We start from the raw sequence: 22,510 nt of genomic DNA, 5'->3' as shown, positions 1-22,510 counted from the left end.
GTCATATCTTTTAAAGGGGGTAATTTGAATGAAAGAAAACTGCTTGAAAAGCACCTACCCGAGTAATGACCCATCAGCTATTTTTCAGGTAGGCAGGACGGTGCGGTTTAACGTGGCTCGGGTAATCCTTCTATGCCAGTACACAAAATTAAAATAGCTTCATAGGTAAAAATATTATGTCTAAATAAACAAATTTTACAGATATGGACAGCCGATGATGGGGGCTATCCACTTCCGTTAAATTTTTGCTTAACAAATATCTAACAGAGTAGAAAACCGATTGGATATTTTTGTCGGTGTGGTTTGACGGATCGTGAAACTAAATGAATTATAATCGGTAAACTATAAGCCAGTGTTCTTTTTCGCCTGGTGCGAGCGCCGTCTGACTAAAAATGAGTCTCTGCGTGGAGTGAACACAAACACATCCACAAGAGGCGTTCTCGTCGGATGGAAAACGTTTAGTGTTCCCCCAGAAGGGTACCGTCGATTGAGGCTACTTTACACGCAACGCAAGAAAAAGTGTTTTGGCGCGCAACGTTTGCCCGAGAATCGCTAACTGGCGGAAAAAGGGGTCATTTTGCTGAACAGAAGATCTAGTTTGTGACAGTGTGTGGGAAAATTACATAGACGCAGGTTGAAGTGTAAATTTCTCGTCAACAGTTTGAGCAGAAAAACTCGATCAAAATTTGTTAAAAGTAAGTTTGCGGTTTTTAGCTCTTAAGTTCACATATTTCTATTTTTTTTTTTACATTCGTGTGGAAACATCTTCTAAATAACAGTGTGTAAGAAAATATGGGGTGTAGTGTTTTTCTGTGGCTGGCAAACTACGTGTGTAAAGTAGCCCCCGGGTTTTCAACGTTTTCGGGGCTACTTTATACAAAATGAACAGGCGTGTAAAGTTACCCCACGCTTTTTTTGTTAGTCGATGTACAGTATCCTGCACAAAAATCCGAACACCGATTTAATTTTTTAAAGCCACCTATTGGCGGGGTAAAGGGTTTTTTGTTTGTTTTTCTTTAAGAGGGAGGGAAGACGGGGTGATGGACACATACGGCAGGGTTGGGTAAGTCTAGACATTTTTTTTATGCCTTAAGGTATTACGCTTTAAGGCAAGTAACAGGTCGGGACATTTTTGCAACCCCCAGGGTGGTGTGTTTTTTTTTAAACGACAGTTGGAAATGTTGGACTTAGGCTGTGTAATACTCCTTGCCCAAATAAATTAGATAGCTGCCTGTGCACAATTATCTCGATACCGATGGCATATGTGTAGAGCCTCTGATTGCGACGCCGTAGATCAGAGATCGATTCCCAAAAAAGAATTGCAAAATATTTGGTATCGTTATAATATTCTTCATTCGAATTTGCTGGAAATATTAATTTCTCTAGAACGAAAGAGATTATTATTTTTTAAATTATTAAATAAACAAAAAAAGCACATATTGCTCGATGAAAATTTGTTTTATACAGTACCCACGCCAGGTATTGGATCACCTCGGTCCAAAAACGGCGTTTTAACCCGCGCGAGATAGGCCTAACGGTGTCTCGCGCGTGAATTTTTTTTACATACTAAGATTGCTCGTACGAGGTTAATTTTTTTTTATCAGAAAGATAAAGAACTAGTCTTTATCTTTCTGATTTTTAATTTGTAAAAAGTATAGTTGTTATATGGGGAAAAGGATCATTTTGAAATATTGGATCACCCCCGACATGTGTTGCATTCGTTGTCCCTACCCGCGGCTATGCCGTCGGGTATAAGAGAGAGTCGAAAGGTAAAAAAGGGACCCAAATTACAATCAAGTTTCCCGACGGCATAGCCGCGGGTAGGGACAACGAATGCAGCACATGTCGGGGGTGATCCAATATTTCAAAATGATCCTTTTCCCCATATAACAACTATACTTTTTACAAATTAAAAATCAGAAAGATAAAGACTAGTTCTTTATCTTTCTGATAAAAAAAAAATTAACCTCGTACGAGCAATCTTAGTATGTAAAAAAAATTCACGCGCGAGACACCGTTAGGCCTATCTTGCGCGGGTTAAAACGCCTTTTTTGGACCGAGGTGATCCAATACCTGGCGTGGGTACTGTATATAAACGAGAATTTCTCGTAAGTTAACCATATTAACTCACCACCTCATCTGGAATCGAACTGGCCTTCGAGAGATGAGCTTCGATTGGGAAGAAGACGAATGTAAAGCCCACTGCGACTGATTTTGAAACCTTCTCTTCTTAATTGATCGGCTAACTGATCCCGTGTTTTAATACTGCGATAAATATCACTTTGTCTTTTTTCGTGAGATGCAGTGCCATGTAAAGCAAGATCGACGATAGCCTTTAATAATAACGGCTGATCGGCTTCTAATCGTGGCCTACCAGGTTGATCTCGAACCTTTAAAGCTTTTTTATTTTTGGATTTTCTTCTAAAATGGCTTCAAACTTTCTTTTTTTTATCATCTCTAGCCTTTTGTGATCTTCTTTGGTCGTCTCTTTTTTCTTCAATTTCTTTTCTAGTTCAATTTTCTTGAGCTTCTTGGACTTGAATTCTTTTTCTTGCGTTTTGGAAAGTAAACCTTTTTATCCCGTTCATACAAATCAGTTAATTCTGAATTCAAAACATTGATCTCAGTTTGCAGTTGCGATTGCACGATAGCAATTTTGTTACTTTGGTTCAGACTGCTCGTTGGCCCCGAAGGCTTTTCATTAATTGACTTATCAACAACTGCATCATCATCTGGCTCATCGAATTGGTGGGAGTCGGGAAGAAATTCTAAAGGGAGAGAATTGTCTTGCGTTTAGGCAGAAGCTTTGCCCGACTCTTTCCCCCAAAATCCCATAAGTCTACCTTTTTTTACATGGCAACCGCTTTAAATTGGGCCAACAAGTTATTACATTTTGATGACAAATTGGAATCATTTTTGATTTCATTCCATTTCTTTATTACATATTCTTGGCAATCCTTTCTGGTTTTTGTAGGATTTGCTTTAACATATGCGTCATAAAAAGACTGATACAATTTGTTTTTATCCATTTTATCGATGAAATCGATTTTTTTTGTTTTGGTTGTAGACTAGACCATAGAAAATATACAGCTTGTATAAAAAACAAACTAGTACACGGTATTGAAACTTCGAGAAAACTGAAGATTGAGAAATTAAGTCTGATGAATATGGTACTTTCCCCAAAGAGATGGCGTTAGTGTCGATTGTGCGACGTCCCATTTTTGAAACCCCCTCTACCCCCCTTCGTCACACTTCGTCACACTAGCCTTACCCCCTCCCCCCCCCCCTAGGCATTTGACATCGTTTATGGACGGCCCCAGAGGTGTCGCCGGCCTCAAAACCGAGTAATATGTCTGGATCTCCTTGGCCGCCTCCTGCACTACCAACAGCAGTAAAATTCATAAAACGATGTGTTTGAGTTTATGCAGCAACTCGTTCTTCTAGCGGCATTATACATAAGTTAATACTTAGTGAAAGATTGTATTGAATCCTTACGTTTTATGCAGATGAAATGTTTTTTTGTTTCGACACTAGAACAATACAATGACTGTCGAGTATCGTACTGAACTCGAGACTCCGCCTGACTCTCCCCAGTCCAGCGTCCTTTTCTTTTCCTCCTCGTCGTCGAGCCGACGATCCCAGGACGTCCGTCCTCTTCCTCGGTTTCAGCAACCCCCATGTGCATTTCTTAATCGGCGGAATGTAACCTCAACACACTTCCTCATTCCAGACAGATGACATGAGACGATTACATAGTAGTACACAGGGTAAACAATACAACATGAAGGAAAAATATAAAGATATATCCTAGTTAAATCAGTATTGGTGATGTGACACACTAATACAGCATATAAACAGGATACAATGGCTTAAACACACAATTGCTTTTAGAAACCAACAGCTGGAACTACAACGAGACCGCATCCATGAATGCAAAACGGCTTTTGTCAATATATGCGCGAGTTGTTTTCTAGTTTCAACATATCCCACAACAATTGTTTAGACCTCAACCTGTTCTCTAATACAATGATAACGGACCTCAATGTGTTTAGCTCTTTTGTGAGCTAAAGGGTTGTCGGCGAGTCCAATCGCACTTTCATTATCGCAGCGGATAAGTGTAGGTAGAATCTGGGTTGTACCCAAAATGTCCAGCAAAAGCCATACTGCTTCTCTGGTTGACTCGCTGGCAGAAATGTACTCTGATTGCATTGTGGACAAAGCAACAATTGCTTGCCTTCTACTAGACCATGTAACAGCACCACCATTTAAAATTAAAACATAACCCGAAGTAGAACGTCTAGTATCCGTGTCGCCCGTGTAATCAGCGTCTGAATAGCCCACCAGGACATGGTAGTTGGAGTCGTTTCCTCCGAAGCAGAGGCGATGATTGAATGTTACCTTAAGATACCTAAAAACCCGTATGGCAGCTTTCCAGTGTTCCAAACCAGGGTTTTGACAATGTTGCGCCAATTGTCCGGCCGTGAAGGCAATATCAAAGCGCACAGTGAGGGCCGCGTACATGAGACACCCCACGAATTCACGGAAAGGAAGATCAGCCATGGTCTGTACATCCGCAGGACTAGATGGGGATGCAAACATTGACAGGCGTGGTGAACCCTTCAGCACCGGAAATGAGATCGGCAGAGCAGCATTGAGCTGAATTTTGGTCAGGATTTTGTCCATAAACTGAGAGATGGAGAGATAAATCTGTCGATTAGCTCGATCGCGAGTGAGCACAATGCCAACAAATAAATCTGCAGGTACCGCGAAGATTTCAAACTTCTGATTGAGGTAAGAAACCATAGCATCAAGGCTCAATGTAGAACTTCCAGCCACTAGGCCATCGTCGACCCAAACAGCAATGATGAGGAAGCTGGTAAGCGTGATGTGGTAAGATAGGGGAGACCGTTCCCACCTTGGACAGGTCCGGGTTTTCCCTACTATGTCCCATCCCTTTAACGCGATCTTTTTTTTTTTTGCAAATCAAGTTTTTCCCTTTCTCTCAACCACTCCCAACGATTTTTGAAAAAAAAACTGTACAATGGTAATTATAGAAGATGTTGGCATTCAAAATATTTTGTGTTTTTTGCCTGTACCGGGGTTGCATTGGACGGTCGCCTGTCCCACTTTAGACGTGGTTCTAAAATGGTCAAAAGTTGGTTCTTAAATTTGAGAAACAAATGTCAATCATAGCTCTTAATGTAATGAACGATTTAGGTAAGATTAATTTAAGAAAAAATCGTAAGAAAAACAGTTTTCTTATGATAGAAGATTTTGATAAATGAAGTATAGGGGGGGGGGTGGAGCTAAGTAACATCGATAACTGGTTAACCAGAATTTGTGTCAGTTAATGTAATTACATTAACTTATATAGGTTTTGAATGTTGTGATGCTCAGAGAAATAGCCCAGAGAGTGACAACCTTTTTTAAAATACGCCTACTAAATTTAATTGTAAAAAAATTCAACAATTTATAGCAAAACTATGTGTTAGTCTTTCAGCGCATTGATTTAGCCCCTCACAAAACACTACCACTAATTGTCTAATCTTACCCCTGGTTTTTGTACAATATGACCCCAAAAAAAGAGATTTAAGAAAATTTTTATATCGAATAAACTAGGAGGAATGAATTTTTTTTTCTTTTCAGACTTCATCCTTGAATAAGTCAGCTAGTTACTTAAAATAACTAAACGTAAATAGTATAGTAAAAAATATTAATCCCTGAGGGTATATATGTATATACTGAAGGACTATAACAATTTTAGGGTGTGGGGTATAGGGGGTAGGGTAGTAGTAGTAGATCTCAGAAGGTTTAATGTCCATTATGTATTTCCATATACGTTTCTTCCCTTAATGACCAATCGTCCCCAAATTTTGTTCAAAATTCTGTCAAAATTTGATACGTGGTATAGTGGTTTTTTCATTTGATTCTATAACAGTTTAAAAAAATTAATTTGCGTAATTGTTACCTAGCTGGTTGCCGAATCCTAGGCAGTGAATTCGCTTTAGTTTGCGTAACCTTACAACTGTCAATGCGTTGCAGTCAGTGCAGAAGGTTGTATAACAGTAATTAAACAGTAAGTTTTTTCTTTAACAAAATGTTTTAAACAGTAGATTTTTATATATTTTTTTATATTGCAGTAGTAAACATGCTGCCAGAACGGAGACTATGGAGAAGAAAGTTACACAGCGGCGACAAGATAAATTATTTTTGATGCTATATTCACATGTATGTGTGTGATAGCTCAGCGGTAAGGTGTTGGGCTCATAACACCAAGATCAATAGATCAATACTATTTGAAACACAAAATTTATTTGGTTTTTTCCTTTTTATGTGTATATTTTGTTAAATTTTTAAGTCGCTTAGTATGTCTTAAACTTAAACTATCCTAAGTAATATTTATATGGTTACATTCCCTGAAATTGCTTTTACAAGACAATTCAATTTGTTGTCTATTTTTGAGGAAAAATCTTCATCTAATTCACGATTGCATTCTCATTTTTTTTATAGATTCAGCACAAAATTTGTCATTTTGTCCTCTTTTAACTGATCAAAAGGGTATAGCTCAGTGGTATAGCATTCTACTGCAGATCGAGATGTACTGATTTCAAACCTGGGTGCCCCCTTGTGCTTATTATTAATGTAATAAATGACATTAAGTGAATGAACTTACGGATCATGGAATTTCCAAGACTTTGTATATTCAAGAAATACTTAATCAATTGATTTATTTCTGAAATTGTACGTACGGTTATTGAAGCACACCATGTTTCTCATTTAGATCTAATTTCTTTTCTACCAAGAAACCAAATTAGCTGTTGTGTAAAGTCTGTTTATTTTATTCAATGTGATCAAGCATCGAAATCGGATTCCTTGCCGTTTTTTAACACAAACTTTCTGCTATTATTCTGTATGCTTAATAAAATTAGGGAAAGATGAGCGAATAGTGAAAGCAATTTTGAAATACAAGATCCCAAAACAGATCAGCTTAGCTTATCAACGCAGGGCTTCATGTCCAATTCTAATCAAATTAAAAAATATTTGAGAGATTCAGCACAAAATTTGTTATTTTGTCCTCTTTTTAACCGAACAAGGGGGTATAGCTCAGTGGTAGAGCATTCGACTGCAGATCGAAATGTCCCCAGTTCAAACCTGGGTATCCCCTTGTGATTATATTTGATATAATAAACAAACTGAGTGAATAAGGTTACGGATTAAGGAATTTCCTAAACTATACGTACTCAAGAAATACTAAAAAAATTGAGATATTTCTGAAATTGTACGTACGGTTATTGAAGCACACCATGTTTCTCATTTAGATCTAATTTCTTTTCTACCAAGAAACCAAATTAGCTGTTGTGTAAAGTCTGTTTATTTTATTCAATGTGATCAAGCATCGAAATCGGATTCCTTGCCGTTTTTGAACACAAACTTTCTGCTATTATTCTGTATGCTTAATAAAATTAGGGAAAGATGAGCGAATAGTGAAAGCAATTTTGAAATACAAGATCCCAAAACAGATCAGCTTAGCTTATCAACGCAGGGCTTCATGTCCAATTCTAATCAAATTAAAAAATATTTGAGAGATTCAGCACAAAATTTGTTATTTTGTCCTCTTTTTAATCGATCAAGGGGGTATAGCTCAGTGGTAGAGCATTCGACTGCAGATCGAAATGTCCCCAGTTCAAACCTGGGTGCCCCCTTGTGATTATAATTGATATAATAAAAAAACTGAGTGAATTAGCTTACGTATTGTGGAATTTCCTAAACTATATGTAGGGGAGAACGGGGTCAAACTGGACAAAAAATTTCTTTTCTCTTTATTTAGATTTCTATGTTCTTTTTCTAATATTTATTTTTAGTTAATGGTGCAGCACCTTCTTGGGTAACTCCACAATTTTTTTGTAATTTTTATGTCTTAAAATAAACGAGTTATAAGGATTTTAATGAAGTCGGTTTTTTAAAGTTTTTATTTAAACGGCTGGGCGAAACTGGACAGGGACAGTGTGAGATTGGACATTGCCAGTTTTCCTCATAAGGAGACACAAAATAAATTTTAAAAAAATATGGGTAGACTGCTTATTCAATATTTTATTCATTCATATTGAAATATTTGCAATAGAAATGAAAAATAGAGAGTTATGTCATTTTTACGAAATAGGGGGCTGAAATGGACAATTTGTAGGCGGGTAGAGTAAAATAGGAGGGCTTAACAGAGTATCGAGTATCGATTTGTCAAACGGGCGTATATGGCTTCTCCACAAGCACCTCCCACTCCAATATCGAAGTTGTCCGATATGACCCCAAAACTGTGTGTCCAAAATGACCCAACCCGGTGCTATTTAGTATTTCGTTAATAACTTAACACTGGAAAGGCATTAAAATTTAAGTTTTTTATCAATCATTAAAGAAATGAATTGGCTATTTCACATATCATTATTTTATTCACTTGTAGTGTTTTTCACTTTAAAAATGCTTACAGTAAAAGGGAAGAATATTACATGAAACAGGGCCATTTTTTTAATTCTGCGACGCCGATCTCCAGCATCACATTCAGAAACGCTACACCTACGCCATTGACAGCGACGTAAACATTTACAGGCAGCTGGAACATATCCTAAATTGTTTCGGCAACATTACCAAGCCCAAGCCCTAAATTTCCAACTGACGTTTTAAAAAACACACCACCCTGGGGGTTGCAAAAATGTCCCGACCTGTAACTTGCCTTAAAGCGTAATACCTTAAGGCACCTTTTTAAAATGTCTAGACTTACCCAACCCTACCCTGTCGTGTCCATCACCCCGTCTACCCTCCCCCTTAAAGAAAAACAAACAAAAAACCCACTACCCCGCCAATAGGTGGCTTTAAAAAATTAAATCGGTGTTCGGATTTTTGTGCAGGATACTGTACACTTTGTTTCAAGGTCTTTGGTTTCCTTACATATTTTGAGGAATGGTAAGGCTTTACCGGAGAAAAGAAGGAAGCAGAAAATATCAAGACTTTACAAAAGGACAGCTAGAAGCCGCTTTAATTGAAATCAGAAAAGGAAATAGCTTACAAAAAGTTGCTGAAATTTATGGAATTCCGTTCAGCACCTTAGGAAAAAAATTAGAGGGCTGCATCCCGGGAGTGTGGGCCATCCAACACTGATGACAACAGATGAGGAAAAGGGGATTGTTGAAGGGATCGTTACAATGGCTGAATGGGGGTTTCCCGTAGATGCAACAACACTGAGAGTCATCGTACGAAAATTCTTTATGGAAATTAAGACAGATGTCTTAAAAGGCAAGCTTCCAGGTCGAGATTTTGAATATTCATTTTTGAATCACCATCGCGACATTCTCAGACTGCGTCTTGTTCCTAACTACTCGAGAAAGAGAGCTTCTGTGTCCGCTGAGGTGTTAAATCAGTATTTCGACCATCTTGAAAATACTTTGATTGATGTCCCTGATGAAAATATGATTAATTTCGATGAAACTAATCTCAGCGATGACCCTGGGAAAAAGAAATGCGTTGTCAGAAGAGGGGCTAAGTATCGATATCAAATAAAGGACTTCAGCAAGTCCAACATTTCCTTAATGATTGCGGGCACAGCAACCGGGGAGCTGTTGCCTCCTTTCATTTGTTATAAAGCAAAAGGAATATTTAATACATGACGGATTGGAGGACCAAAAGGGGCACGCTATATTTCGTCAAAGTCTGGTTGGTTCGATGCCACGACTTTCGAAGATTGGTTTTTTTCAATTGCCTTGCCCCAGATAGGAATTGGTGTCCCGGGGTAGTTCCAAAGCCGTACCAATAGCACGACTGTGACGGGTTCATCCAAAAGATGTCTAAACCCGAGCCCTTGAAAAAATAATACTTTCCCGTTTACTCCTGTATATCATTGGTGCCCCGTTGATGTCCCTGGCCCGTCCCATTTATTTTCTTTTGGCTCTCGGTCAACACTTAGAAATTTTTTTGATCACATGTCTTTGTTTTAACGCGGCAAAATTTTCTTATTCCCTTTTATGACGGTGTTAACGTTCTACTCACTAGATGGCCAGTTCAATAAATTTTCTATGCAATTTTTTTAAATAATATATTTTGATTTTCTTTATTTAATGAAAATGATCCTTCAAGCTTTAGATTTCTTATTGTTTATTCATAAATAATGGAACAAACTCTTTTACTGGAGTGTTCAGTCAGTTTGGCAACGTTCACACTCACTCGGACTTGAAGAACGTCGTCTGTGTTCTGCCTCGTGTGAGAAAACTGGAAAAGACTATCTCTGTGTGTTGCTTCAGTTAATGGATTTTTTTCCTCAACAAGGTATTATTATTACTAAATATCCAAAGCTGTGTTTGTTGATTTAGCTTACAACATTATATTAGAAACAAATTGTGTCTGTATACATGAGTTGCGTGCGAGTAAAGCAATAACTTAGACTCCAATCTTCAGCGCTAGATGGCGGACGGATGTTTTTAAATTGTGGATGGATGTTTTGACGTTTTACAACTTCAATTTACGCCATAATACGGTATATTACGAAGTAATACGGCCATACGTTTTATTTTGTTCCAATTAATTTGTATTTCTATTTATGAACGGTTTTCGGTAGGGACTTGTAAGATTCAGTGTTGACAATAATGGCTGCCAGTGTTTCTTCAAGACAAAAACGCAGACGCATTCAGCAAATATTGGTTAACGGAAGTGCGTTTTACCAGGAAGATGCCGAGCAATATTCCTCTGCTAACCAAAGTGTGACTGGTGCCAGTGAATCAAACAGTGATCAAAGTGATATATTACATAACAACTCATTACAAGATTATTGCATTGCAGAAGTTGTCGACAGTGACATGAATCATAGTGATACAGAACCTGACAGTGACAGCGATGATGAAATTTATGTAGACTGTGAAGAAGAAACTGAAACGTGTTATGAAGTGGAGGAAGATGACACATTTTTCGACTGTGAGGAACGCAATATTAACACATGTGAGTTTCGTGAAAGTCTTGCCTCTTGGGCTGTTCAGTGCCAGATTCCGCAATCGCATGTAGACAAATTACTTGTGCTCCTGAAATCATTCTCAGACTTTGACACATCCAACCTTCCTAAAAGTTGTCGAACACTTCTGAAAACTATTCGTCGCACTGCAACAAAAGTAGTTGGCCCAGGACACTACTATCACTGTGGTGTTGAAAAAGGAATCCTGTCAACTCTTCAAAGAATGCAAGTGAAACGCATTCCTTCTAAACGTATCAAATTGCTGATAAATGTTGACGGTGTGCCCATAGCTAAAAGTTCCGGTAGCCAATTTTGGCCGATTCTGGGTAGACTTAGTGGCTTTCCACATTCCAAACCTTTCTTGATAGGTATCTATCATGGGCCTTCCAAGCCATCTGATGCAAATGTTTTCCTTGCTGATTTCACAACAGAAATATTAGATTTGCTTGAAAAAGGCATATTGTATAACGGTGAGGTACTGACACTCGTTATATTTGGATTTGTTTGCGATGCGCCGGCAAGGGCTTTCATTGCTTACACAAAAACACACAGCGGTTATTTCAGTTGCTCAAAGTGTACAGAGGAAGGGGATTTTGAAGGTAGAATCGTATTTTTGAACGAGAAGGCCCCATTGCGTACCGATGCAACTTTTCGAAGTCAACGACAAGACGAGCATCACACAGGTCGGTCAATTTTAGAGCAGTTGCCAATTGATATGGTGGCCACCTTTCCCCTAGATTACATGCACCTTTGCTGTTTGGGGGTCATGCGTAAATTGTTGTGGCAATAGATAAAAGGTCCTCTTTCGTGTAGATTAAGCCAAACTCAGAAAAACACAATCTCGAGCTTTTTAAATTTTTTGGCAAGTTACATTCCTTCAGAATTCAGTCGTAAATCGCGGTCGTTAGCAGAATTAGCAAGGTGGAAAGCCACCGAACTAAGAGAATTTTTATTGTATACTGGTCCGATTGTATTGAAAAATGTGCTACCAAAACGCCTTTACGAACATTTCCTTCTTTTTCATGTTGCGGTCAAACTTTTGGTAGCACAACATTTCTGCAAAGAGTTTAACGACTACGCCAAACAGTTGCTTGTGTTGTTCGTGACGGAGGCAAAAGAAATTTACGGCAAAGAATTTCTCAGCTACAACGTTCATAATTTAATTCACTTGGCAGACGATGTACGTCACTTTGGCAATCTTGATTCTTTCAGCGCTTTTGCTTTCGAAAATTATCTGCAGGACATTAAACATCTTTTGCGAAAACATAATCAACCCTTAGCCCAAGTTATCCGAAGACTTGATGAGATCCAGTTAAATCTAGTACCACGGATAAATTGTGCTGTCTCACCTTTCGTATTGAAAAAGAAACACACTCAAGGGCCGATGATAAATGGCTGTCGTGGCGTTCAGTTCAAGTTTCTCCAATGTCACTCATGGACTTTTCGTACAGATAACGATGCAGATTGTTGCGCAATTCTTCAGGACCAAACGATTGTAAAAATTGCCAATTTATTGAAGAGTGAAGAAGGAATTGTCTTGGTCGGGCATAGTTTTCTTCACAAAACTAGCCACTATTCTTCCCCCTTACCATCTTCCAGACTCGGAATAGTTTGTGCAAGACGACTTTCTCAATTACAACGTTGGCCTATAAAGTCCTTGAAATGCAAAGCAATGCTGCTGCCAACAGCAGTTCATAGTCTTTATGACTTCGCTGTTTTTCCATTGCATATGCAAAGCAACGCATAGCTTCAATCTTGCAAGTCGATGTAACTGAAGATTCCATTATTAACATCTCTCGGCTTTTGAAAGGTTATTTACGGCTGTTTAAAGTTAATTGGCTTGCAAAAAGAGTATCTAATTTTTTTTCAGGATTTCCAAATTTTTTTCCATTAAAAGAAATGCAGCGATTATTTTTTTATTTCCTCTACGATGTTTCATTCTCGATTCTTCTTCAAGGGTATTTAAAAGTCAGTACATAACGTAATCCTAATATTTATATTTTTTTGGTTAATTCCAGGTGGTCTTTTAAGAAATCTGACAACTCCATTTTGTAGCGTCTGTCTTCTGCTCTGTTGTCTCATCAAGCGTCGTGTCTCGTGTGTCTCGTCTCGTGTGTCTCATGTGTCTCGTCTCGTGTGTCTCGTCTCGTGTGTCTCGTCTCGTGTGTCCTGGAATTTATTTGCTTTCAATAAAGGGATATTAACATATGCCAGAACGGGGTAAATCTTACAACAAAACGTATATAACTTTTAAAAATTTACGGTCTTCTTGTTCATGTGAGATAGTAAAACACTAAAACGTATGCGGTTTCCTTTCAAGATGTAGCTACAAATCAGCCTTTTCAATCTTCTAATTGCATTCTTTCGCAGGTGAAATGTTTCTTATAGTGGAGTATATCATAGGTGAACATGAGACCGAAGTAGAAGTTGTCCCCAGTTCATGGTACTCATCAGGTCAGTGTTGGTGGCCTCCAGGTGCATTTGCTCGTTCAACATTGGAAAAAAAGTATCGAAGTCAGTGGATTGTGATAAAGCTACATGGGACTGTTATGATGCTCGCCTCATTGCTACTTTCAGTAAGTATTTCATGTACTATTCTACCGAGGTTAATTTTTAAAGTAATACCGATTTCTTTCTGCAGAAACGTATGCAGAAGCCAAGGCTAAGTTGCCTCTTGCTATTGCTGGAGAATCAGTAGCTCCCAGCTCGACTGACGTTGATGGACATAAAAAGGAAAAGGAAAGCGAGAAAAACAGAAAACAAGAAGGTATCTAAGTGAAGATACGAGTGAATCTAGCGACGACGAAAATAGAAAGAACAAGGAGAACTCGTCAAGAAAGAAGAAGAAACGTAGTAAGCACTTTAATTTATTTTTCTCGAAGTTATTTTTTACAGAATTGATGTTTTTAGGTCCAGCAAGACCTTCCCAGAATGATGCTTCGGTATCAGCAAATTTATCAGACACACATATGACATTGCCACCTGTTCCGAACAGTCTCAACATCAACACGTTTTTTTCTTCTCAATCTTCAAATGAAGTTAGCCACACCAGGCCAAGAATCGAATCTACTGAGAACGGTAAGTACGAGTACAACAATTAGTGGAAAATTTTGAGTATAACATTTATCTTTTCTATCCATTTAGAAAGATCCAATTCCTTTGGTGACAGGAATGGTGTTACGGATGAGATTATGTCCTCTCCTGTTATACCACGACAGCAGCTAGCCGTAGCTAGAAAATCAAATCCATCACCATCAGCTCCCACCAGCCCGGAAGTGGATGCAAGTAAGATTTTCATGTAGTGTTGATTCCAGGGAATCTATTTTTTTATATGCGTTTTCTTTATCTTAGGAAAAATAGGTGTTATCTTGCAACGGGTGGAGGCGTTAGCTAGAGGCATTGAAGTTGTGAAGGCTAATCAGCGGGAGGTGCTAGACCTACTGACGTTGCTGTTGAAAAACAGTGCTCCACCCCAACCGGATTTACCTTCCATTACGGAATTGTTTCAGCTGCCTATGAAGACTTTACAGGATGCGAGGAACTTGACAAAGCTACTGAAAATTCAACATAATGCATCTAAAATGGTAAATTTCAAACATTCCTCTAATAAATAATGATCTAAATTTTATATTCATCTTGGTTATTGCAGAAGACGTTCGTCATTGGGATAGGAGGGACTACGAATTCCATGGTTGGAAGGGTCATGAAGTCAATCATGACCTACCGGTGTGGCAGTTGTTTCTGTTATCTAGGCCTAAATGAAGATAAAGTGGCTTTCAAGTCAACCACTATTTGTGAGATTGTAATTGGTGAGTGCTTAGTATTTAGAATACATTTTTATTTTAACATTTCTTCCGTCAATTTTTTAACGTTTTTCATACTTTTACCATTTCAGATGGAGTTCGTGAAGCACACAATTCTTTGACAAGAGATGCAGTTGAAGCGAAGATAAAGAACTGGCTACGTCATTGCCCAAGATATGCGTCGAAACAAACTGACGATGGAAGCCAGAGTGGAGAAGACGAGGAACAAGAAGAAACCTACTAAACTAAAGACTAATTTTTCATTGTCTCTGCGAAGTAATTTGACTATTTCATGTTTCTGTTGTATATGAAGAATTAAAATAAATTTGAGTTTGTTTCCAAAATATTACTGAGTCTCTTGATTTTATAATAAATTGAGCGTGGTTCATTCCTATTCAGCCATGTATGCATCCGCGATGAAATTTAAAAAGAACGAGGATATTATTCGTATAAAAGACGTTTAAAATGCATCTCAATGGTTCCATTTACATCTAAATCCCGTCCAAATCCCGTCCAAGGTCCATCCAATGGCACCGGATAGGAACCGCTATCGGATCTCGTCGAAGCGGACATTGGCCATACGTAAAAGACGTCCAAGGCATGTAAACTTGGGAATCTGCTATGTTCCAAGTACATCTCAGACGTCTCAAAGTGACGTGTTTGGGACGTCTTTGGGACTGCACTGTGCTATCTGGGTTGCCTGTACCTGGGCCCATAACCTGATAAATTAGAACAAACGAAAGTGCACTTGTGCTACGCTTCTTGTATTGTCAGTGATAACAGTCAGAGACCTGGAGCATACGCAAAAGACTACTTTTATATAGCAGAGCGAGCAGACGAAAAAGAAAGACAAAACGGAATGAGAAAGGAATGGGGAAGCTTCTTCTGACACTGGTACATTGGATTGCGTAATAAACAACAGAAACCACTCTTCAAATTGGTACTAGCAGTTTGCTCGATCTCTTGCCAAAGTTTTTTCAGTAGTTGCGGGAAAAAATGTTTTTTCACGGTTGAAACGTTCGGATAATCAGCCTTGTAATTGTCGAGGATCTCTATCCATTTCCGTTTCATTGGCCCAAAAAAGGCAACATCCAAAGGTTGTAAGTAATCCGTTGCATTGGGAGGAAGGTACACGAATTTAATGTGGTTTTCCTTGCATGCATTTAAAACTTTCAAAAAAAAGTGACTTGATAGATTGTCGCCGATAAGAGCTTTTTTCCCAATTTTGTTCTTTAAATAAGGCCCCAGATAGCACAGTGCAGTCCCAAAGACGTCCCAAACACGTCACTTTGAGACGTCTGAGATGTACTTGGAACATAGCAGATTCCCAAGTTTACATGCCTTGGACGTCTTTTACGTATGGCCAATGTCCGCTTCGACGAGATCCGATAGCGGTTCCTATCCGGTGCCATTGGATGGACCTTGGACGGGATTTGGACGGGATTTAGATGTAAATGGAACCATTGAGATGCATTTTAAACGTCTTTTATACGAATAATATCCTCGTTCTTTTTAAATTTCATCGCGGATGCATACATGGCTGAATAGGAATGAACCACGCTCAATTTATTATAAAATCAAGAGACTCAGTAATATTTTGGAAACAAACTCAAATTTATTTTAATTCTTCATATACAACAGAAACATGAAATAGTCAAATTACTTCGCAGAGACAATGAAAAATTAGTCTTTAGTTTAGTAGGTTTCTTCTTGTTCCTCGTCTTCTCCACTCTGGCTTCCATCGTCAGTTTGTTTCGACGCATATCTTGGGCAATGACGTAGCCAGTTCTTTATCTTCGCTTCAACTGCATCTCTTGTCAAAGAATTGTGTGCTTCACGAACTCCATCTGAAATGGTAAAAGTATGAAAAACGTTAAAAAATTGACGGAAGAAATGTTAAAATAAAAATGTATTCTAAATACTAAGCACTCACCAATTACAATCTCACAAATAGTGGTTGACTTGAAAGCCACTTTATCTTCATTTAGGCCTAGATAACAGAAACAACTGCCACACCGGTAGGTCATGATTGACTTCATGACCCTTCCAACCATGGAATTCGTAGTCCCTCCTATCCCAATGACGAACGTCTTCTGCAATAACCAAGATGAATATAAAATTTAGATCATTATTTATTAGAGGAATGTTTGAAATTTACCATTTTAGATGCATTATGTTGAATTTTCAGTAGCTTTGTCAAGTTCCTCGCATCCTGTAAAGTCTTCATAGGCAGCTGAAACAATTCCGTAATGGAAGGTAAATCCGGTTGGGGTGGAGCACTGTTTTTCAACAGCAACGTCAGTAGGTCTAGCACCTCCCGCTGATTAGCCTTCACAACTTCAATGCCTCTAGCTAACGCCTCCACCCGTTGCAAGATAACACCTATTTTTCCTAAGATAAAGAAAACGCATATAAAAAAATAGATTCCCTGGAATCAACACTACATGAAAATCTTACTTGCATCCACTTCCGGGCTGGTGGGAGCTGATGGTGATGGATTTGATTTTCTAGCTACGGCTAGCTGCTGTCGTGGTATAACAGGAGAGGACATAATCTCATCCGTAACACCATTCCTGTCACCAAAGGAATTGGATCTTTCTAAATGGATAGAAAAGATAAATGTTATACTCAAAATTTTCCACTAATTGTTGTACTCGTACTTACCGTTCTCAGTAGATTCGATTCTTGGCCTGGTGTGGCTAACTTCATTTGAAGATTGAGAAGAAAAAAACGTGTTGATGTTGAGACTGTTCGGAACAGGTGGCAATGTCATATGTGTGTCTGATAAATTTGCTGATACCGAAGCATCATTCTGGGAAGGTCTTGCTGGACCTAAAAACATCAATTCTGTAAAAAATAACTTCGAGAAAAATAAATTAAAGTGCTTACTACGTTTCTTCTTCTTTCTTGACGAGTTCTCCTTGTTCTTTCTATTTTCGTCGTCGCTAGATTCACTCGTATCTTCACTTAGATACCTTCTTGTTTTCTGTTTTTCTCGCTTTCCTTTTCCTTTTTATGTCCATCAACGTCAGTCGAGCTGGGAGCTACTGATTCTCCAGCAATAGCAAGAGGCAACTTAGCCTTGGCTTCTGCATACGTTTCTGCAGAAAGAAATCGGTATTACTTTAAAAATTAACCTCGGTAGAATAGTACATGAAATACTTACTGAAAGTAGCAATGAGGCGAGCATCATAACAGTCCCATGTAGCTTTATCACAATCCACTGACTTCGATACTTTTTTTCCAATGTTGAACGAGCAAATGCACCTGGAGGCCACCAACACTGACCTGATGAGTACCATGAACTGGGGACAACTTCTACTTCGGTCTCATGTTCACCTATGATATACTCCACTATAAGAAACATTTCACCTGCGAAAGAATGCAATTAGAAGATTGAAAAGGCTGATTTGTAGCTACATCTTGAAAGGAAACCGCATACGTTTTAGTGTTTTACTATCTCACATGAACAAGAAGACCGTAAATTTTTAAAAGTTATATACGTTTTGTTGTAAGATTTACCCCGTTCTGGCATATGTTAATATCCCTTTATTGAAAGCAAATAAATTCCAGGACACACGAGACGAGACACACGAGACGAGACACACGAGACGAGACACATGAGAAAACGAGACACACGAGACACGACGCTTGATGAGACAACAGAGCAGAAGACAGACGCTACAAAATGGAGTTGTCAGATTTCTTAAAAGACCACCTGGAATTAACCAAAAAAATATAAATATTAGGATTACGTTATGTACTGACTTTTAAATACCCTTGAAGAAGAATCGAGAATGAAACATCGTAGAGGAAATAAAAAAATAATCGCTGCATTTCTTTTAATGGAAAAAAATTTGGAAATCCTGAAAAAAAAATTAGATACTCTTTTTGCAAGCCAATTAACTTTAAACAGCCGTAAATAACCTTTCAAAAGCCGAGAGATGTTAATAATGGAATCTTCAGTTACATCGACTTGCAAGATTGAAGCTATGCGTTGCTTTGCATATGCAATGGAAAAACAGCGAAGTCATAAAGACTATGAACTGCTGTTGGCAGCAGCATTGCTTTGCATTTCAAGGACTTTATAGGCCAACGTTGTAATTGAGAAAGTCGTCTTGCACAAACTATTCCGAGTCTGGAAGATGGTAAGGGGGAAGAATAGTGGCTAGTTTTGTGAAGAAAACTATGCCCGACCAAGACAATTCCTTCTTCACTCTTCAATAAATTGGCAATTTTACAATCGTTTGGTCCTGAAGAATTGCGCAACAATCTGCATCGTTATCTGTACGAAAAGTCCATGAGTGACATTGGAGAAACTTGAACTGAACGCCACGACAGCCATTTATCATCGGCCCTTGAGTGTGTTTCTTTTTCAATACGAAAGGTGAGACAGCACAATTTATCCGTGGTACTAGATTTAACTGGATCTCATCAAGTCTTCGGATAACTTGGGCTAAGGGTTGATTATGTTTTCGCAAAAGATGTTTAATGTCCTGCAGATAATTTTCGAAAGCAAAAGCGCTGAAAGAATCAAGATTGCCAAAGTGACGTACATCGTCTGCCAAGTGAATTAAATTATGAACGTTGTAGCTGAGAAATTCTTTGCCGTAAATTTCTTTTGCCTCCGTCACGAACAACACAAGCAACTGTTTGGCGTAGTCGTTAAACTCTTTGCAGAAATGTTGTGCTACCAAAAGTTTGACCGCAACATGAAAAAGAAGGAAATGTTCGTAAAGGCGTTTTGGTAGCACATTTTTCAATACAATCGGACCAGTATACAATAAAAATTCTCTTAGTTCGGTGGCTTTCCACCTTGCTAATTCTGCTAACGACCGCGATTTACGACTGAATTCTGAAGGAATGTAACTTGCCAAAAAAATTAAAAAGCTCGAGATTGTGTTTTTCTGAGTTTGGCTTAATCTACACGAAAGAGGACCTTTTATCCATTGCCACAACAATTTACGCATGACCCCCAAACAGCAAAGGTGCATGTAATCTAGGGGAAAGGTGGCCACCATATCAATTGGCAACTGCTCTAAAATTGACCGACCTGTGTGATGCTCGTCTTGTCGTTGACTTCGAAAAGTTGCATCGGTACGCAATGGGGCCTTCTCGTTCAAAAATACGATTCTCCTTCAAAATCCCCTTCCTCTGTACACTTTGAGCAACTGAAATAACCGCTGTGTGTTTTTGTGTAAGCAATGAAAGCCCTTGCCGGCGCATCGCAAACAAATCCAAATATAACGAGTGTCAGTACCTCACCGTTATACAATATGCCTTTTTCAAGCAAATCTAATATTTCTGTTGTGAAATCAGCAAGGAAAACATTTGCATCAGATGGCTTGGAAGGCCCATGATAGATACCTATCAAGAAAGGTTTGGAATGTGGAAAGCCACTAAGTCTACCCAGAATCGGCCAAAATTGGCTACCGGAACTTTTAGCTATGGGCACACCGTCAACATTTATCAGCAATTTGATACGTTTAGAAGGAATGCGTTTCACTTGCATTCTTTGAAGAGTTGACAGGATTCCTTTTTCAACACCACAGTGATAGTAGTGTCCTGGGCCAACTACTTTTGTTGCAGTGCGACGAATAGTTTTCAGAAGTGTTCGACAACTTTTAGGAAGGTTGGATGTGTCAAAGTCTGAGAATGATTTCAGGAGCACAAGTAATTTGTCTACATGCGATTGCGGAATCTGGCACTGAACAGCCCAAGAGGCAAGACTTTCACGAAACTCACATGTGTTAATATTGTGTTCCTCACAGTCGAAAAATGTGTCATCTTCCTCCACTTCATAACACGTTTCAGTTTCTTCTTCACAGTCTACATAAATTTCATCATCGCTGTCACTGTCAGGTTCTGTATCACTATGATTCATGTCACTGTCGACAACTTCTGCAATGCAATAATCTTGTAATGAGTTGTTATGTAATATATCACTTTGATCACTGTTTGATTCACTGGCACCAGTCACACTTTGGTTAGCAGAGGAATATTGCTCGGCATCTTCCTGGTAAAACGCACTTCCGTTAACCAATATTTGCTGAATGCGTCTGCGTTTTTGTCTTGAAGAAACACTGGCAGCCATTATTGTCAACACTGAATCTTACAAGTCCCTACCGAAAACCGTTCATAAATAGAAATACAAATTAATTGGAACAAAATAAAACGTATGGCCGTATTACTTCGTAATATACCGTATTATGGCGTAAATTGAAGTTGTAAAACGTCAAAACATCCATCCACAATTTAAATACATCCGTCCGCCATCTAGCGCTGAAGATTGGAGTCTAAGTTATTGCTTTACTCGCACGCAACTCATGTATACAGACACAATTTGTTTCTAATATAATGTTGTAAGCTAAATCAACAAACACAGCTTTGGATATTTAGTAATAATAATACCTTGTTGAGGAAAAAAATCCATTAACTGAAGCAACACACAGAGATAGTCTTTTCCAGTTTTCTCACACGAGGCAGAACACAGACGACGTTCTTCAAGTCCGAGTGAGTGTGAACGTTGCCAAACTGACTGAACACTCCAGTAAAAGAGTTTGTTCCATTATTTATGAATAAACAATAAGAAATCTAAAGCTTGAAGGATCATTTTCATTAAATAAAGAAAATCAAAATATATTATTTAAAAAAATTGCATAGAAAATTTATTGAACTGGCCATCTAGTGAGTAGAACGTTAACACCGTCATAAAAGGGAATAAGAAAATTTTGCCGCGTTAAAACAAAGACATGTGATCAAAAAAATTTCTAAGTGTTGACCGAGAGCCAAAAGAAAATAAATGGGACGGGCCAGGGACATCAACGGGGCACCAATGATATACAGGAGTAAACGGGAAAGTATTATTTTTTCAAGGGCTCGGGTTTAGACATCTTTTGGATGAACCCGTCGCAGTCGTGCTATTGGTACGGCTTTGGAACTACCCCGGGACACCAATTCCTATCTGGGAAGTCTGTTTAAGCTATTTTGTGTTTCATTACTGTCCATAATTTGTTGGCGTGTGTCGTTTGTGGATTCTTGGAAACTTCCCACTCACGTGGGCACAGAGTCACGACCACGAACATTTTTGTGTCCTCAGTATCAATTAGCACATGTTAAGTTTGTGACAAGCCTGCCCTGATAGTGCATTGTAATGTCTAGCCACGTAATAATTTTGTCCTCAAAGGATGTCAGTCATGTTGCCAAGTTCGATGGCACAAATTTTCCTTTCTGGAAGTTTCAAATTTGTCTCGTGCTTGAACAGTACGGCCTTTTGCCCATTGTATTTGGAGACGAGATCAAACCCGCCCCACTCATAGTAACTGATGCAAATGGTGTGTCGACGAACAATAATGAAGAAATTAAAGCATGGTGTCAAAAGGACAATGCTGCCAGAAATAGTATCGTGGCTTCCCTGGAGTTGGACAGACAAAGGTCGTTGATTAATTGCAAAACTGCAAATGAAATGTGGAAAAGACTATCCAGTCAATACGAGCAAGCTGCCCAAGAAAACCAGCATTCACTCATTCAGCGATTCTACGAGTACCAGTATGATAAAGACAAGAGTGTAATGGATCATGTTACTGCTGTTGAAACTTTCGCAAGACAGCTGTCAGACATTGGTTCGCCTCTGACTGAACCTCAAATAATAACCAAAATCCTTTGTACACTTCCTCCTAGTTTTCGAACAGTTATCTCAGCATGGGAAAATCTGGAAGAC

The 22,510-nt window shown here is 38.7% G+C and overlaps 4 protein-coding genes, 2 long non-coding RNA genes and 2 other non-coding genes across 9 annotated transcripts; 5 read left to right on the top strand and 3 right to left on the bottom strand.

Annotated features, from left to right (window-relative positions):
- The first annotated feature begins 5,971 nt into the window (after positions 1-5,971).
- LOC123470144 lies at positions 5,972-6,833 on the top strand. Its single transcript, XR_006643656.1, has 3 exons — positions 5,972-6,076; positions 6,141-6,250; positions 6,511-6,833. It is a non-coding gene; the product is annotated as an uncharacterized LOC123470144 (long non-coding RNA).
- A 260-nt stretch (positions 6,834-7,093) lies between these two features.
- Trnac-gca lies at positions 7,094-7,165 on the top strand. Its single transcript has one exon. It is a non-coding gene; the product is annotated as a tRNA-Cys (tRNA).
- A 466-nt stretch (positions 7,166-7,631) lies between these two features.
- Positions 7,632-7,703, top strand: Trnac-gca. Its single transcript has one exon. It is a non-coding gene; the product is annotated as a tRNA-Cys (tRNA).
- A 2,485-nt stretch (positions 7,704-10,188) lies between these two features.
- Positions 10,189-13,719, top strand: LOC116935924. 2 transcript variants are annotated; one of them, XR_006643645.1, is made up of 7 exons: positions 10,189-10,311; positions 10,374-10,531; positions 10,601-12,797; positions 12,858-12,945; positions 13,006-13,207; positions 13,358-13,563; positions 13,629-13,719. XR_006643645.1 is itself a non-coding variant. In XM_045169885.1 (3 exons), exon 3 carries the CDS (start codon positions 10,629-10,631, stop codon positions 11,775-11,777), a length of 1,149 nt encoding a protein of 382 aa, XP_045025820.1. In that variant the 5' UTR covers positions 10,189-10,311; positions 10,374-10,531; positions 10,601-10,628; the 3' UTR covers positions 11,778-12,833. The 2 variants fall into 2 exon arrangements, 1 of the variants encoding a protein (XP_045025820.1); XM_045169885.1 differs by lacking the exons at positions 12,858-12,945; positions 13,006-13,207; positions 13,358-13,563; positions 13,629-13,719 and having other exon boundaries at positions 10,601-12,833.
- A 2-nt stretch (positions 13,720-13,721) lies between these two features.
- On the top strand, positions 13,722-15,134 carry LOC123470134. The gene is made up of 6 exons (XM_045169886.1): positions 13,722-13,840; positions 13,898-14,065; positions 14,132-14,272; positions 14,339-14,571; positions 14,637-14,796; positions 14,883-15,134. Exons 2-6 carry the CDS (start codon positions 13,957-13,959, stop codon positions 15,032-15,034), a joined length of 795 nt encoding a protein of 264 aa, XP_045025821.1. The 5' UTR covers positions 13,722-13,840; positions 13,898-13,956; the 3' UTR covers positions 15,035-15,134.
- Positions 15,135-16,385: 1,251 nt separating this feature from the next.
- LOC123470135 lies at positions 16,386-17,798 on the bottom strand. The gene is made up of 6 exons (XM_045169887.1): positions 17,680-17,798; positions 17,455-17,622; positions 17,248-17,388; positions 16,949-17,181; positions 16,724-16,883; positions 16,386-16,637 (listed from the first exon to the last, which is right to left on the bottom strand). Exons 2-6 carry the CDS (start codon positions 17,561-17,563, stop codon positions 16,486-16,488), a joined length of 795 nt encoding a protein of 264 aa, XP_045025822.1. The 5' UTR covers positions 17,564-17,622; positions 17,680-17,798; the 3' UTR covers positions 16,386-16,485.
- A 623-nt stretch (positions 17,799-18,421) lies between these two features.
- On the bottom strand, positions 18,422-18,991 carry LOC123470145. Its single transcript, XR_006643657.1, has 3 exons — positions 18,718-18,991; positions 18,569-18,656; positions 18,422-18,508 (listed from the first exon to the last, which is right to left on the bottom strand). It is a non-coding gene; the product is annotated as an uncharacterized LOC123470145 (long non-coding RNA).
- Positions 18,992-19,010: 19 nt separating this feature from the next.
- On the bottom strand, positions 19,011-20,884 carry LOC123469909. The gene is made up of 3 exons (XM_045169251.1): positions 20,224-20,884; positions 20,051-20,157; positions 19,011-19,901 (listed from the first exon to the last, which is right to left on the bottom strand). The coding sequence occupies exons 1-3, from the start codon at positions 20,882-20,884 to the stop codon at positions 19,011-19,013; spliced, it is 1,659 nt and encodes a 552-aa protein (XP_045025186.1).
- Positions 20,885-22,510: the final 1,626 nt, after the last annotated feature.

This window comes from Daphnia magna, linkage group LG2 (assembly GCF_020631705.1).
Source record: "Daphnia magna isolate NIES linkage group LG2, ASM2063170v1.1, whole genome shotgun sequence".
Taxonomy (NCBI): domain Eukaryota; kingdom Metazoa; phylum Arthropoda; class Branchiopoda; order Diplostraca; family Daphniidae; genus Daphnia; species Daphnia magna.
The sequence above is the reverse complement of the archived record's forward strand: the minus strand, read 5'-3'. Positions and strand labels throughout refer to the sequence as shown.

What these genes read in the sequence shown, in the direction of transcription:
- LOC123470135 (XM_045169887.1), bottom strand. Translation starts at nt 17,563, where the DNA reads ATGACATTGCCACCTGTTCCGAACAGTCTCAACATCAACACGTTTTTT. An exon ending in AATCGAATCTACTGAGAACG is followed by an intron (nt 17,389 to 17,454) that starts GTAAGTACGAGT and finishes CTATCCATTTAG; the next exon opens with AAAGATCCAATTCCTTTGGT. An exon ending in AACATAATGCATCTAAAATG is followed by an intron (nt 16,884 to 16,948) that starts GTAAATTTCAAA and finishes TGGTTATTGCAG; the next exon opens with AAGACGTTCGTCATTGGGAT.
- LOC116935924 (XM_045169885.1), top strand. Translation starts at nt 10,629, where the DNA reads ATGGCTGCCAGTGTTTCTTCAAGACAAAAACGCAGACGCATTCAGCAA.
- LOC123470134 (XM_045169886.1), top strand. Translation starts at nt 13,957, where the DNA reads ATGACATTGCCACCTGTTCCGAACAGTCTCAACATCAACACGTTTTTT. An exon ending in CAGCCCGGAAGTGGATGCAA is followed by an intron (nt 14,273 to 14,338) that starts GTAAGATTTTCA and finishes TCTTTATCTTAG; the next exon opens with GAAAAATAGGTGTTATCTTG. An exon ending in AACATAATGCATCTAAAATG is followed by an intron (nt 14,572 to 14,636) that starts GTAAATTTCAAA and finishes TGGTTATTGCAG; the next exon opens with AAGACGTTCGTCATTGGGAT.
- LOC123469909 (XM_045169251.1), bottom strand. Translation starts at nt 20,884, where the DNA reads ATGGCTGCCAGTGTTTCTTCAAGACAAAAACGCAGACGCATTCAGCAA. An exon ending in GCCCATAGCTAAAAGTTCCG is followed by an intron (nt 20,158 to 20,223) that starts GTAGCCAATTTT and finishes CTTTCTTGATAG; the next exon opens with GTATCTATCATGGGCCTTCC. An exon ending in GCATATTGTATAACGGTGAG is followed by an intron (nt 19,902 to 20,050) that starts GTACTGACACTC and finishes TTGAACGAGAAG; the next exon opens with GCCCCATTGCGTACCGATGC.